This window comes from Ascaphus truei, chromosome 6, assembly GCF_040206685.1.
Source record: "Ascaphus truei isolate aAscTru1 chromosome 6, aAscTru1.hap1, whole genome shotgun sequence".
NCBI lineage: Eukaryota > Metazoa > Chordata > Amphibia > Anura > Ascaphidae > Ascaphus > Ascaphus truei.
The window spans coordinates 138829953-138846287 of NC_134488.1; the positions used below are offsets into that span (position 1 = coordinate 138829953).

Consider the following 16335-nt stretch of genomic DNA (forward strand, 5'->3'; position numbering starts at 1 on the left):
AGCCCAGAGACACTTGAGCAATTCAGACATGAATTGCACCCCTTGATCGGTCAGAATCTCACTAGGGAACCGTACCCTAGTAAAAATCCCTATCAGAGCTTCTGCCACTTTTCTACCTTCAATGGATGAAAGTGCCACAGCCTCTGGGTACCTGGTTGCAAAATCAACCACCGTGAGGATGTAGCGCTTCCCTGTTCAACTAGGGACCAGAAGGGGTCCCACTATATCTACTGCTACCCTCTGGAATGGTTCACTGATCACAGGTAGTGGCTTCAGGAGGACCGTCACACGGTCGCCCGACTTGCCTACTCACTGGCAGGCATCACAGGAGTGGCAAAAATCTGTCACTGCCGTGGATGCCCCCGGCCAGTAGAAACGCTGCAATATCCGGGTTCTGGTGTGGGTGACCCCCTGATGTCTCACTGGTGGGATGGAGTGGACTACCTGCAGTAACTGCTGCCTAGACTCCCTGGTTACCACTAGCTGTCTCCTACCTGTCCATACTGTCTGGAGCATCAGGGGCATGCTCTCTGTACAGGAGCTCACGGTGCCAGAGATACCGATCCGATCCCCTCTCAGAGGCAGAGTCACATGCCAGAAGTCTCATGCCGTCTAAGGTGGGATTGGACCACACTGCTTCTCTGAACCGTGCACCTAGCTCCAGCCACTCATCCTTAGTCACTAAGTCAGGGGATGGGGAGACAGGTATGCTAGAAGGGAGCCAAGAACACTGTGAGGGATTGGTGGACAACTCGAACACGCCAAAGCACTCACAACTCACTGAGTCAGAACAAAAATAAAAGAAAATGTATATACATATCTACATAATTAAAATAGCATACTGGGGACAAAACCAAAAATGTTCTCCTCCCACGCATTTAATGCTGTTATAGCGCTTTCTCAAGAAAGTACTACTTGTTTTGAGAGCTCACAATCTATGAGCTCCTCTTTGTACTATAAACTCCCGCAGGAATTTATAAACCAAAACCTAATGATCCCACCTCTGCCACCAGAAAAGCCGGCTCGGGATGCCCCGTGGGCGGGACATATGAATTGACCAATAGGAAACGCGCCGACATTCTGCTGCTTCCCCCAGTCAACCCATTGCCACCTACTGGGCAGGCTCCACTAAGTCTGGCAGACCAGAGGATCCTCCCCGTAGGGGGACTCTGTTCTCAAGACCAGCTCTGCCCTCTCCACTTAGCACCCCAACACCTCTCAACATGCGTTTCCTCTTTGAACTACGGACTCTATGCAGACTTACTGGCACCTTAAGCAGATGCCCTGGCTGACGGCATAGAGCCTTATAATACATGTTTGAAACACATAAAACATATTTGAATACATGGGGGACCTTGGGGAGACTCGTGACTGTAAGGGACATGGGACTGATATATCGGGGCTCGAAAACCAGGAGTCTGGGGGGACACTGGACAGCCCCGATCCACCAACCGGCAAATCATGCCTGCTCGCCATGTAGAATTAAGAGACTACCGGTAGCTCCGGCTCCCGAACTCCTGCAAACAAAATAATTGTATTCTTACCCAAATGTCCCACCTAAAACTTACACTCAGAAAGTTTCATGAGTGTGGTGCAAAGGGAACATGGAAAGTGGGAAAGCAGGGGGTCACTGTAACTTTGCATGTAATGATACCTGGCCCCTAGCTTAGTGCTAGATAGCTGCCAGGGACCCACGGGGCAACCAGAGGGTTTAACCTATATTGTATAGCCTGGTTACCCTCGCCCGTCACAGCGCTTATACTCTTATTTATATAAATGGGAGCCGAGGTGTGCTAAAGCTTAGCGCGCTTATACTCTTATTTATATAAATGGGAGCCGAGGTGTGCTAAAGCTTAGCGCGCTTATACTCTTATTTATATAAATGGGAGCCGAGGTGTGCTAAAGCTTAGCGCTTATACTCTTATTTATATAAATGGGAGCCGAGGTGTGCTAAAGCTTAGCGCTTATACTCTTATTTATATAAATGGGAGCCGAGGTGTGCTAAAGCTTAGTGCGCGTATACTCTTATTTATATAAATGGGAGCCGAGGTGTGCTAAAGCTTAGCGCGCGTATACTCTTATTTATATAAATGGGAGCCGAGGTGTGCTAAAGCTTAGCGCTTATACTCTTATTTATATAAATGGGAGCCGAGGTGTGCTAAAGCTTAGCGCGCGTATACTCTTATTTATATAAATGGGAGCCGAGGTGTGCTAAAGCTTAGCGCTTATACTCTTATTTATATAAATGGGAGCCGAGGTGTGCTAAAGCTTAGCGCGCGTATACTCTTATTTATATAAATGGGAGCCGAGGTGTGCTAAAGCTTAGCGCTTATACTCTTATTTATATAAATGGGAGCCGAGGTGTGCTAAAGCTTAGCGCTTATACTCTTATTTATATAAATGGGAGCCGAGGTGTGCTAAAGCTTAGCGCGCGTATACTCTTATTTATATAAATGGGAGCCGAGGTGTGCTAAAGCTTAGCGCTTATACTCTTATTTATATAAATGGGAGCCGAGGTGTGCTAAAGCTTAGCGCGCGTATACTCTTATTTATATAAATGGGAGCCGAGGTGTGCTAAAGCTTAGCGCGCTTATACTCTTATTTATATAAATGGGAGCCGAGGTGAGCTAAAGCTTAGCGCTTATACTCTTATTTATATAAATGGGAGCCGAGGTGTGCTAAAGCTTAGCGCGCGTATACTCTTATTTATATAAATGGGAGCCGAGGTGTGCTAAAGCTTAGCGCTTATACTCTTATTTATATAAATGGGAGCCGAGGTGTGCTAAAGCTTAGCGCTTATACTCTTATTTATATAAATGGGAGCCGAGGTGTGCTAAAGCTTAGCGCGCGTATACTCTTATTTATATAAATGGGAGCCGAGGTGTGCTAAAGCTTAGCGCTTATACTCTTATTTATATAAATGGGAGCCGAGGTGTGCTAAAGCTTAGCGCGCGTATACTCTTATTTATATAAATGGGAGCCGAGGTGTGCTAAAGCTTAGCGCGCTTATACTCTTATTTATATAAATGGGAGCCGAGGTGAGCTAAAGCTTAGCGCGCTTATACTCTTATTTATATAAATGGGAGCCGAGGTGTGCTAAAGCTTAGCGCGCGTATACTCTTATTTATATAAATGGGAGCCGAGGTGTGCTAAAGCTTAGCGCTTATACTCTTATTTATATAAATGGGAGCCGAGGTGTGCTAAAGCTTAGCGCTTATACTCTTATTTATATAAATGGGAGCCGAGGTGCGCTAAAGCTTAGCGCGCGTATACTCTTATTTATATAAATGGGAGCCGAGGTGTGCTAAAGCTTAGCGCGCTTATACTCTTATTTATATAAATGGGAGCCGAGGTGTGCTAAAGCTTAGCGTGCTTATACTCATTTATATAAATGGGAGCCGAGGTGTGCTAAAGCTTAGCGCTTATACTCTTATTTATATAAATGGGAGCCGAGGTGTGCTAAAGCTTAGCGCGCTTATACTCTTATTTATATAAATGGGAGCCGAGGTGTGCTAAAGCTTAGCGCTTATACTCTTATTTATATAAATGGGAGCCGAGGTGTGCTAAAGCTTAGCGCGCTTATACTCTTATTTATATAAATGGGAGCCGTGGTGTGCTAAAGCTTAGCGTGCTTATACTCATTTATATAAATGGGAGCCGAGGTGTGCTAAAGCTTAGCGCTTATACTCTTATTTATATAAATGGGAGCCGAGGTGTGCTAAAGCTTAGCGCGCTTATACTCTTATTTATATAAATGGGAGCCGAGGTGTGCTAAAGCTTAGCGCTTATACTCTTATTTATATAAATGGGAGCCGAGGTGTGCTAAAGCTTAGCGCGCGTATACTCTTATTTATATAAATGGGAGCCGAGGTGTGCTAAAGCTTAGCGCGCTTATACTCTTATTTATATAAATGGGAGCCGAGGTGTGCTAAAGCTTAGCGCTTATACTCTTATTTATATAAATGGGAGCCGAGGTGTGCTAAAGCTTAGCGCTTATACTCTTATTTATATAAATGGGAGCCGAGGTGTGCTAAAGCTTAGCGCGCTTATACTCTTATTTATATAAATGGGAGCCGAGGTGTGCTAAAGCTTAGCGCGCGTATACTCTTATTTATATAAATGGGAGCCAAGGTGTGCTAAAGCTTAGCGCTTATACTCTTATTTATATAAATGGGAGCCGAGGTGTGCTAAAGCTTAGCGCGCGTATACTCTTATTTATATAAATGGGAGCCGAGGTGTGCTAAAGCTTAGCGCTTATACTCTTATTTATATAAATGGGAGCCGAGGTCTGCTAAAGCTTAGCGCTTATACTCTTATTTATATAAATGGGAGCCGAGGTGTGCTAAAGCTTAGCGCTTATACTCTTATTTATATAAATGGGAGCCGAGGTGTGCTAAAGCTTAGCGCTTATACTCTTATTTATATAAATGGGAGCCGAGGTGTGCTAAAGCTTAGCGCTTATACTCTTATTTATATAAATGGGAGCCGAGGTGAGCTAAAGCTTTGCGCGCGTATACTCTTATTTATATAAATGGGAGCCGAGGTGTGCTAAAGCTTAGCGCTTATACTCTTATTTATATAAATGGGAGCCGAGGTGTGCTAAAGCTTAGCGCTTATACTCTTATTTATATAAATGGGAGCCGAGGTGTGCTAAAGCTTAGCGCTTATACTCTTATTTATATAAATGGGAGCCGAGGTGTGCTAAAGCTTAGCGCGCTTATACTCTTATTTATATAAATGGGAGCCGAGGTGTGCTAAAGCTTAGCGCTTATACTCTTATTTATATAAATGGGAGCCGAGGTGAGCTAAAGCTTAGTGCGCGTATACTCTTATTTATATAAATGGGAGCCGAGGTGTGCTAAAGCTTAGCGCGCGTATACTCTTATTTATATAAATGGGAGCCGAGGTGTGCTAAAGCTTAGCGCGCTTATACTCTTATTTATATAAATGGGAGCCGAGGTGTGCTAAAGCTTAGCGCGCGTATACTCTTATTTATATAAATGGGAGCCGAGGTGTGCTAAAGCTTAGCGCGCGTATACTCTTATTTATATAAATGGGAGCCGAGGTGTGCTAAAGCTTAGCGCGCGTATACTCTTATTTATATAAATGGGAGCCGAGGTGTGCTAAAGCTTAGCGCGCTTATACTCTTATTTATATAAATGGGAGCCGAGGTGTGCTAAAGCTTAGCGCGCTTATACTCTTATTTATATAAATGGGAGCCGAGGTGTGCTAAAGCTTAGCGCGCTTATACTCTTATTTATATAAATGGGAGCCGAGGTGCGCTAAAGCTTAGCGCGCGTATACTCTTATTTATATAAATGGGAGCCGAGGTGTGCTAAAGCTTAGCGCGCGTATACTCTTATTTATATAAATGGGAGCCGAGGTGTGCTAAAGCTTAGCGCGCGTATACTCTTATTTATATAAATGGGAGCCGAGGTGTGCTAAAGCTTAGCGCGCTTATACTCTTATTTATATAAATGGGAGCCGAGGTGTGCTAAAGCTTAGCGCTTATACTCTTATTTATATAAATGGGAGCCGAGGTGTGCTAAAGCTTAGCGCGCTTATACTCTTATTTATATAAATGGGAGCCGAGGTGCGCTAAAGCTTAGCGCTTATACTCTTATTAATATAAATGGGAGCCGAGGTGTGCTAAAGCTCTGGATGACCCCAGAATAAGTCGTAGGACGAAACATGTTGGGCCTTTTGTGCGTCTGAGGCCACCGTACCAATTCTGAACACCCAGAGAGGAACCCTGTTGGCCCCCTGAACGCGACTGAGAGCCGTGGACCGGGTAGAGCGTGCAGAAGCCAAGCAGCTGACCTGGGAGAGTGGTTGAAGTGCGCCCAGGGTGACTTCATGCTTTTAACCCTCGGGGAGAGTGTGAGTGTCCCCCCCCCCTCTGTGTTGTAAGTAATGCACTATTGTCTTTGCATCTGTGTTTCCTTCTGCATATCAGGTCTGGAAGGAGTCCCTACACCAGAAGATTCTTTGGACTATGGGTGAGCAGTACTGTGTGGTATCAGTGTTTAGCTAATCACTGGGGGTATTGGCACTCTGTATTGCACATTTCAATCTGAGCCAGGAACACTTGTTGGTTTGGACGCTTATACTCTTATTTATATGAACGGAAGCCGAGGTGTGCTAAAGCTTAGCGCGCTTATACCCTTATTTATATGAATGGGAGCTGAGGTGTGCCAAAGCTTCGTTTTGGGGGCATTTTAATATGGTTTTAGAGTAGTTTTATTTATTTATATAATCTTTTACCAGGAAATAATACATTGAGAGTTACCTCTCGTTCTTAAGTATGTCTTGGGCACAGAGTTATAACAATACATGGTTACATTAAATGAACAGAGGTTATACAGTCAACTTACAGACATTTCATGAACAGTTAGAGATAATATTATTGGGGGGAATTGTAACAGAGCATTTCAAACATCAGCGAACGGCAGCAAAAGGCTGACACCCTTTGGCTGCTGCATTGGATACTCGTGTGGTCTCATATAGAAAAGTCGTGACTGAAGTCATTTATTCTAGCTGCTAACAGACCTAGAGATGGGGGAGTGTACCTGAGACAGGTACAGAAGGTCCCTTATATTGGCGCACAGCAGACCCTTATAATATACTATGGTCAGGGGTGAATGAAATGTACAAAGCACAAGATAAAATAAAAAAAGTTTATTAAATATTTTACAATGTTGTGTGGTGTAATTCACTTAGATAAAAATAGACTGGATAAGTCTATACTACTACTGGGTATCCCTAGTCGGTGCCAGTGTGGGATAGTGATCTCATGCCAAATGGCTCAAAATAGGAAGTGTTTGAGGCAGTGTGTGAAAGATCAATGCATACAAATGTTTACTGATACTCAGCCAAATCTTAATAGTGTGTGTAACAAGTCTAGGTTGTATGGTAGCTGCCTGCACTGATGTAATGTGCTGATATGAAAAGGCTAAAGTCCAAAACTAAACAGAAGAATTGGCATTGAAAAACGGGACAGGTTTTTTCCTATTGATTTGGCATTGAAAAACGGGACAGGTTTTTTCCTATTGTAATTGTAGAGTCACCCTGTATATCAGATGGAAGGTCCAGCTGGTGTATGTATCATGATTCTATTAGCTCAAATCACCATATAGAGATGTGGTCTTATACAGGTATACGTGCACCTTGTCTCAGCTACAGTTCTAACCCTTTGTAACTGAGGGAATCATTGCCAGCTCACTTGATATCTAGATCGTGCACTCCTTGATACACCCACTTAAAGAGGTGTCCAGCACTGCTACAACTTTGACAGTGCTCCCTGTGCTCACCCACAAACTATATATAACATATGCGAGCTGGCAATGATTCCCTCAGTTACAAAGGGTTAGAACTGTAGCTGAGACAAGGTGCACGTATACCTGTATAAGACCACATCTCTATATGGTGATTTGAGCTAATAGAATCATGATACATACACCAGCTGGACCTTCCATCTGATATACAGGGTGACTCTACAATTACAATAGGAAAAAACCTGTCCCGTTTTTCAATGCCAAATCAATAGGAAAAAACCTGTCCCGTTTTTCAATGCCAATTCTTCTGTTTAGTTTTGGACTTTAGCCTTTTCATATCAGCACATTACATCAGTGCAGGCAGCTACCATACAACCTAGACTTGCTACACACACTATTAAGATTTGGCTGAGTATCAGTAAACATTTGTATGCATTGATCTTTCACACACTGCCTCAAACACTTCCTATTTTGAGCCATTTGGCATGAGATCACTATCCCACACTGGCACCGACTAGGGATACCCAGTAGTAGTATAGACTTATCCAGTCTATTTTTATCTAAGTGAATTACACCACACAACATTGTAAAATATTTAATAAACTTTTTTTATTTTATCTTGTGCTTTGTACATTTCATTCACCCCTGACCATAGTATATTATAAGGGTCTGCTGTGCGCCAATATAAGGGACCTTCTGTACCTGTCTCAGGTACACTCCCCCATCTCCATCACAACACTCCCTTGGCAGCACGCTACTCCATCTAGGGGTTTGAGCGAGGTCTCTTTCCATAGTACTCCGACTTACCTGCAGGATTCCCTATCCTGTTTTTCTACCTCTGCTCCTCCTTTTCACTCATTTAGTGCAACAGCCATCTATTCAGAATGGCAGGTTTCCTGTCCAGGACTATGGACTTTAATGATTGGGAATCTGACTCAGAAAATATTTTTTCTGCTACACATACTCCTCAAGAAGAACCTACTGTTAGCAATATAAAACTATATTTCCGAAATATGGAGAGACTATATAAAAAAACAGTCACGTCTGTGGTGGGAAGTATGTAGCCTACAAAAGTATGAGAAAAACAAGATGATACCGAGAGGTTTGAGAGTCAATCTCTCACCATCATATCACAACCAACAGGATACATTTATCAAAAAATGGGATGATATAATAAGCAAATGCTCTCATGACCTCATGACTTTACTTATTGATAATGAACTTATAGAGCTCAAAAAAGTCAACTTTGAGGTGGAGAAAAATAAAAAAGAAGCAGTTCAATGGAAGGAATCCCCCAATTTTGAAAAATTTGAAAACATCCTTCAGAAAACAACTGATCAGTATGTAAAGGGCATTAAAGAAAGGAAACACACTAAGTACCTCAGAGACAGTGGTGATTTCGCTAGTGGTAAGATCTACAGACATCACTTCCAAGCGGAAAGGACCAAAATGCAAGAGCATAGCGATTCATCCACTGACTGGGATATGTCCGAGACTGACGAAAGCTCTAGCTATCAAAATAGAGTTATGACAAGGTCTAAAACTAACAAAGATAAAACCAACACACAGGCAGAAACTCATTTTTTAGATCAGGCCCAGAACGAAACAGACTATGGACCCGAAAGACACGGAGAGGAGGGATATTGGAGAGGCAGAGGAAGAGGCAGGTGGACCAATTACAGAAGACAAAGGAGAAGGAGACGCTAATCCATAACAAAACATCAGATCACAAGGGAAAAGTTATTAATCTTTCCGAAGTGATATTGACTGATGCACAAACTAGCCTTTTGGAAAAAGGCCTCTCCTATGTCCCCACCAATAGATTTGATCTTTTCGAAGCAGTAAAGGATGTTAATCTCTTTGCACGCAAAATGCTGCTGCATAAACATTTTAAACAGAAAGAGCGTAATATGCCACCTAATGAGTACAAAGAACTCTTACAAACTCAAGATCAGGAACTCCTTACTGATTTGATCGATCTCCTTGACGAGGGGGAAAAAAATCCAGGTGATGGACCACACACTACCCTTAAACCACAAAGCCGCTTCACTCCTCACCAAGACACATGTGCCAATGTCACAACCTTCCTCAACCTAGTTACTGAAGATCTTGAAGTTCTAAAACAGACAAAAAATCACAATAATCTGAGTCAATCGGAACTCATTGCCCTAAAAGAACTTAAAGATATGTCTGAAATAACGATCAAACCAGCAGACAAAGGAGGCAATTTGGTAATACTGAGAACTGAGGACTATGTCTCTGAGAACCGTAGACTGCTAAGGGACAAACAATGCTACAGAACTCTCCTTAAAGATCCCACTGAGACATTCCAAAAAGCACTGGATGAGATACTGGAAAAAGGCATAACAACTAAGGTGATAACTACTAAAGAACGGGAGTTCATGACATCTAAACAACCCACCATAGCCACCTTTTACAGCATCCCCAAAATCCATAAGAGTATCACTAAACCTCCTGGTAGACCGATAGTCTCTGGAATAGGCTCCCTGACAGAGAACTCCAGCATCTATATTGACAAAGTACTTAGGAAATTTGTAACTGCTTTGCCGTCCTTTGTACAGGACACAAAAGGTGTCCTGAATAGACTGGAAGGGATACAAGTCACGCCAGACACACTACTAGTAAGTTTCGATGTCGAATCCCTTTACACCAGCATAAGACACGAAATCGGTGTTCTGGCAGTCAAACATTTTCTCTCGTCCCGCAGCCGCCTCTTCTCTGATCACAACCAATTTGTTGTAGAGCTTTTGGAATTTGTTTTAAAACACAACTACTTTTTGTTTGACTCTAAGTATTACCTCCAAATACAAGGTACTGCAATGGGGACTACGTGTGCCCCTACGTACGCCAACCTGTACTTAGGCTGGTGGGAGGAGATCAGTGTCTTCTCCGAAGGTATGTCACTATACACTAATCACATAGACCTATGGATTCGCTATATAGATGACATCCTACTACTTTGGAGAGGCTCCAGAAAGGAGCTAGAAACTTTTCTAAATTTACTCAATTCCAACGAGCATAATTTGAAGCTCACATCAGAGATAAGTGCAACAGACATTACGTTCTTGGACCTACGTATAACTGTAAACGAAGAAGGTTACCTAACTACAAGTAACTTTAAGAAAAAAACTGCCACTAACAGTTATTTGAGAGCTGACAGTTTTCACCCTCAACCTCTCAAAAGAGGCATCCCCACAGGCCAATACCTACGCTTAAGAAGGAATTGTTCAGATACACAAACCTTCAAAATGCAAAGTATTGAAATGAGAGACAATTTCCTTGCCAGGGGATACTCTAAAAGACAACTAAAGACAGCATACCACAGGGCTATCAATACCCCACGCCATGATCTCCTGAAAACTAAGACAAAAGAGAAAACTAACATGAAGGAAATTAGGTGCATTACAACATACCACAATCAGTGGAGAGACATTAATAAAATCCTCACAAAACATTGGCACATACTTACGAACGACAATGACCTCAAATTGGTCCTTAGAAATCGCCCCTCGATCGTATGGAGACGAACAGCAAATATCAGGGATCATTTGGTGCACAGCCATTTCTCCACAAAAAAACAAAAAAAGCCAAACATGGCTTAGCATAAAAGGATTTTACAAATGTCATGGCTGTAAAGCGTGTAGCTACATGAATGAGAGTAAACACTTTACCAACATTGGTGACACAAAGACCTTCAACATCAAACATTTCATAAACTGCAAAAGCTCAGGAATTATCTATCTTGTCACTTGCATATGTGGCAAGAAATATGTGGGAAAAACCAAACGGGAACTGAGACGTAGGGTGCTTGAACACATTGGAACCATCAGAAACTCACTGGACACCCCGGTCTCCCGTCATGTAAGGGAATTCCATGCAGGGAATACCAATTCCCTGACATTCCAAGGAATAGACCACATACCACCCAATATCCGAAAAGGGAATTGGGACAAGAAGCTATTGCAGTGTGAAGCCAGATGGATATATCTTTTGAACACCCATTATCCATCTGGCATGAATGAGGGTTTTGTCTTCACATCTTTTCTTTAAAAATTAGTTGTAATCGACCTAACAGATAGGATATCTTCTTGTTATACACTCATTGACAGTGAACACTGTCTAAACTACACCAGAATGGTCAGAATGATTTTAAAACCATCTTTCTTTCATAGATGCAGTACCTCTGCACCACCACTAAAATCTCGGCAAACAAGCGTCCTATGGCTACCATGGTAACCACCGGGTATAAAGGGGCCGCAAGGGACGCAGACACGCCCACCCCGGAAGAAGTCGCAAGCAGCGACGAAACATGCTGCATGTCGGGTCTTTGCCGACACACCACTACTTTTGTATTACTTAACAGTACTGCTGAAATGTTTAGTGCTTCTCATGGCATCTTCACTTGATATCTAGATCGTGCACTCCTTGATACACCCACTTAAAGAGGTGTCCAGCACTGCTACAACTTTGACAGTGCTCCCTGTGCTCACCCACAAACTATATATAACATATGCGAGCTGGCAATGATTCCCTCAGTTACAAAGGGTTAGAACTGTAGCTGAGACAAGGTGCACGTATACCTGTATAAGACCACATCTCTATATGGTGATTTGAGCTAATAGAATCATGATACATACACCAGCTGGACCTTCCATCTGATATACAGGGTGACTCTACAATTACAATAGGAAAAAACCTGTCCCGTTTTTCAATGCCAAATCAATAGGAAAAAACCTGTCCCGTTTTTCAATGCCAATTCTTCTGTTTAGTTTTGGACTTTAGCCTTTTCATATCAGCACATTACATCAGTGCAGGGAGCTACCATACAACCTAGACTTGCTACACACACTATTAAGATTTGGCTGAGTATCAGTAAACATTTGTATGCATTGATCTTTCACACACTGCCTCAAACACTTCCTATTTTGAGCCATTTGGCATGAGATCACTATCCCACACTGGCACCGACTAGGGATACCCAGTAGTAGTATAGACTTATCCAGTCTATTTTTATCTAAGTGAATTACACCACACAACATTGTAAAATATTTAATAAACTTTTTTTATTTTATCTTGTGCTTTGTACATTTCATTCACCCCTGACCATAGTATATTATAAGGGTCTGCTGTGCGCCAATATAAGGGACCTTCTGTACCTGTCTCAGGTACACTCCCCCATCTCCATCACAACACTCCCTTGGCAGCACGCTACTCCATCTAGGGGTTTGAGCGAGGTCTCTTTCCATAGTGCTAACAGACCTACCCAGAAAGAATGTCGGGGGCGAGGAGAAGGTGACCAACTCCAGACACTGAGCTATCTGCCCTTTCTTAATGAAATTAACCCTGTCCACTCTGGTTTAGTGCACTGGAGCAAGAAAGGGGGAGCATGGTGAGGAGACTGCTTTGGGGTGACTTGTGTGGTCTCATATCAGAGAGGGTCCTGTACTAAGAGCGATGAATACATCTTGTGATTACTATAGCATGCTCCATTCTTGGGATAGCAGCTTTTTTCTCATTGTTTTGTTACGATACTGTGCGACTAGTCCCAGGTAACACCGCGATTTATCATTTGTGTCACACCGCTGGCATTATGAGTTCTAGTTATGTGTACTTTTTGCCACCCTCTCTTAAACACAATGTTTATGTCACAATCATTCCTGACTGGGGACACATACAGTAGTATAAACTCCGTCCCTCCATTCATTCCCAGGGTTAATGTCCTGATTGAGCACACTGTGCCTACAATCCCACAGTGAGACCAGAGAATAATACGATGATGGAGAAGGTTCATTGGGACAATTAACCTAATGTTCTTTTTGTTCATTGATACTCACCAACCTAAATCCCTCTAAAACTGCACGACCACTGGCACAAAATCTCTCGTTAAGTCTTTACTCGACGTCTTTTCAGTCGTCTCCCCACCACTTCTGTCTATTGTGTTACTGACTTGACTGCTACACATTCATTGATCCCACTGAAGGGGGAAGCAACGTCCCGCTCCGTCCTGCAGGTCCGCGACCTCATGCAGCCAGGTGGCACCTCTCTGATGTGTTTCATCCAGCCGGAGGCTGCTCCACAGACGGGGTGGGCCCTGAAGCCTGGACCCCCGATGAGCAGCCACGTCGATTGCTTCTTCCTTCTGCCACAAAGTGACAATCCACCCACTGCACTATCCCGCAGGGGCCTGTCCCACCCACTGCACTATCCCACAGGGGCCTGTCCCACCCACTGCACTATCCCGAAGGGGCCTGTCCCACCCACTGCACTATCCCGCAGGGGCCTGTCCCACCCACTGCACTATCCCGCAGGGGCCTGTCCCACCCACTGCACTATCCCGCAGGGGCCTGTCCCACCCACTGCACTATCCCGCAGGGGCCTGGCCCACCCACTGCACTATCCCGCAGGGGCCTGTCCCACCCACTGCACTATACCGCAGGGGCCTGTCCCACCCACTGCACTATTCCGCAGGGGCCTGTCCCACCCACTGCACTATCCCGCAGGGGCCTGTCCCACCCACTGCACTATCCCGCAGGGGCCTGTCCCACCCACTGCACTATCCCGCAGGGGCCTGTCCCACCCACTGCACTATACCGCAGGGGCCTGGCCCACCCACTGCACTATTCCGCAGGGGTCTGTCCCACCCAGTCATGCTGCACCTGCCTAACTGCTTTAGAGTCAACCAAAGTAACTCTCGCCCTCCCAGCTGACCCGGCCCTTCGGCTTTTACTCTTCTAGAGAAGACCTCACATGGATCTACATTTTCTAAATCATATTTTACAATGGCAAAAAAAAGCTGGTTAAAAACAACCTGTCAAAGCTGGGAATTAACAGGTTAATACAAGCTGACATTATATAAAAATCCGCTAATAGTTACGCTGAAAATACTTCAGTACAAAACCACGTGATGTGTCACTGGGAAGTCTCAGGAGTATGGTCCAGTTCCCTGGGGATAGTGAGCATGCATTCTGTCACCTATACGGGCTCTTACTCTATACAGTGTTCAGTGAAGGTTATAGAATATGCTGCCATTATCTTTTATGAGATGACACATCCGGAACTTCTTGAAGAAGAATGCCTTTGGTTACGTAGATCTTGAATCTCCCTTTGCAGAGCGTCAGCCCTCTGGTTGAATCCTGCGGACAGTAAGTCTTGCTGAGCCTGAAAACAAACAATGAGAGACTCACACAGGAGGCAGAGAGAGACGTGAGCGCAGTGTGGCCCCAGTACAGAAGAATGGGGGGTGTCAGTGCTGGTAATGGGTCATTTGTTGCGTTGCAAACTTTCCAGAAAATAAAAATAAAATAGCTCTTGGTGCCCTCACTATCACCACGTAATAATCACAGTGGGATCCCCCTTTCTCCTCACACTCACCTAATCCTATTATTGCCTATGTGAGGTTGTTAGATTGCATTTGGATTCACACATACTGTACAGTAGAAATGGTCTGACAGCCTCCAGAAGAGCGATTCTTTTATCGCATATAGGGGATATGTATAAATCTCCATTACATAAAATAAACATGAGATGTGAGGCACATCCATTAACGGTCTGTACGAGTTATTGCACCAGTTCTGACGTCAACTCCCGTTGGCTTGATACCACAACTGGTACCTGATACCCCTACCGGTACCTGATGAGTGTGCCCCTTGGAGGGAAATTGAGTAATTTCTTCTATTAAGTTACAGTTGGGGTGTTGGTAATGCAAGAGCATAACATACAAACATCTGGTTTAAGAAGCAAAAGTTTTTTATACAGCTGTGAATATCTCTGACACTATTATATCCCTGGTTTTCCTCATATTTAACATATTTTGACCATTTGTATAAAATTATTAATCTCCATCATATCTGTGGCAACCAAATGAAAACCCCATCAGTGATGAGGAGGCAAAAACTCTGGACGTGGCAAATGTATACTGTCATGGAACAAGAAGCACATTTCTGTTTGACCCCCCTTCTGCTTGTCAGCTCTTTAAGTTCAGCTGCACGTATTTGTTCCACACACACACACACACACACTGTGCCTGTGTGACATGTTACATTGTAGCCTTTCTCCCTCCAGTCTGTCACACTCAGGTTGCCCTGGCAACATCTCCAGTCCTCCAAGTTAATTGGGCTTTACCATACCCCCCTGTCCTTGCTGACAGTTAGTATAGTCTCACTTCACTTCTAGTGTGACCCTTGCCCCTCACTTCCTTTTCACCCTGGACTCTCTACCCACACTACATCTGCAAGAACCTTTCTTCCTGTGATTTTCCCTCAATAAAACTAAGAAAGATAAAAGGACTTGTTGTGCTTTGGAAGAGGGAAGGCACGAGTTAAGCTAACTGGAATTATTCATACATCATATGTGACCCTGGTTCCAGGAAAGTAAAACAGAGACCGTGTGTTGGGGAAATCAGCACAATAGCTGCAGTGACACAGCTTCTGGAAACAGGTACTGGACTAGCATACTGCTCCACATTGCTACACAGAGCCATCAGCCTCTATACAGCAAACTACTACAGCTTTATGCAAAGACAAGCAAGCAGATTTACACACACAGGAGCTGCTACTCAGTCTTATGCTAGACACAGAGCAGTCTCTGCACCCTGACAAGCGACAGCTTTGCACTGCCAATACAAGCCAGCTTTACAGCAGTACAAACAAGCAATCTATATTATCAGATACAGAGCAGTCTCCGCACCCCAGGACAAGCAAGCAGCTTATACAGAGCAACCTCTCCAGCTAAACAAGTTGCAGCTCAAACTGCACACAGAGCCTGCAGCCTCACACACACGGCACCAGCACTGCAGTCAGACAGTGCACTATACACAGAACTTTCATTGCTCTTTTCTGTCTTTGAGTTCACCCTCTGCACAGCCTGACAGTGAGGAATTACCATCTCACCTAACCCTGCGCACGTTCCCACAGCTAGCGCCACCAAGGGCCACGCCACCGGACACCACAGGACACGGGTCAGAGCCACCGGACACCTGTAAGTACAGCTACCCCTATGCTTACTGCTGCAGGACATCTACTGGCACTATCCGAGACAGTCA

The 16335-nt window shown here is 43.9% G+C and overlaps 1 protein-coding gene across 1 annotated transcript in view; it reads right to left on the reverse strand.

Moving 5' to 3' along the window:
- Positions 1–12372: 12372 nt before the first annotated feature.
- The window catches only part of LOC142497982 (guanylate-binding protein 7-like), a 48057-nt gene continuing 44094 nt past the window's right edge, over positions 12373–16335 (reverse strand). Inside the window, exon 11 of the mRNA XM_075606479.1 lies at positions 12373–14453. Within this exon, the coding sequence (XP_075462594.1) occupies positions 14331–14453 (123 nt within the window). The 3' untranslated portion in view covers positions 12373–14330. The remainder of the gene's footprint in view (positions 14454–16335) is intronic.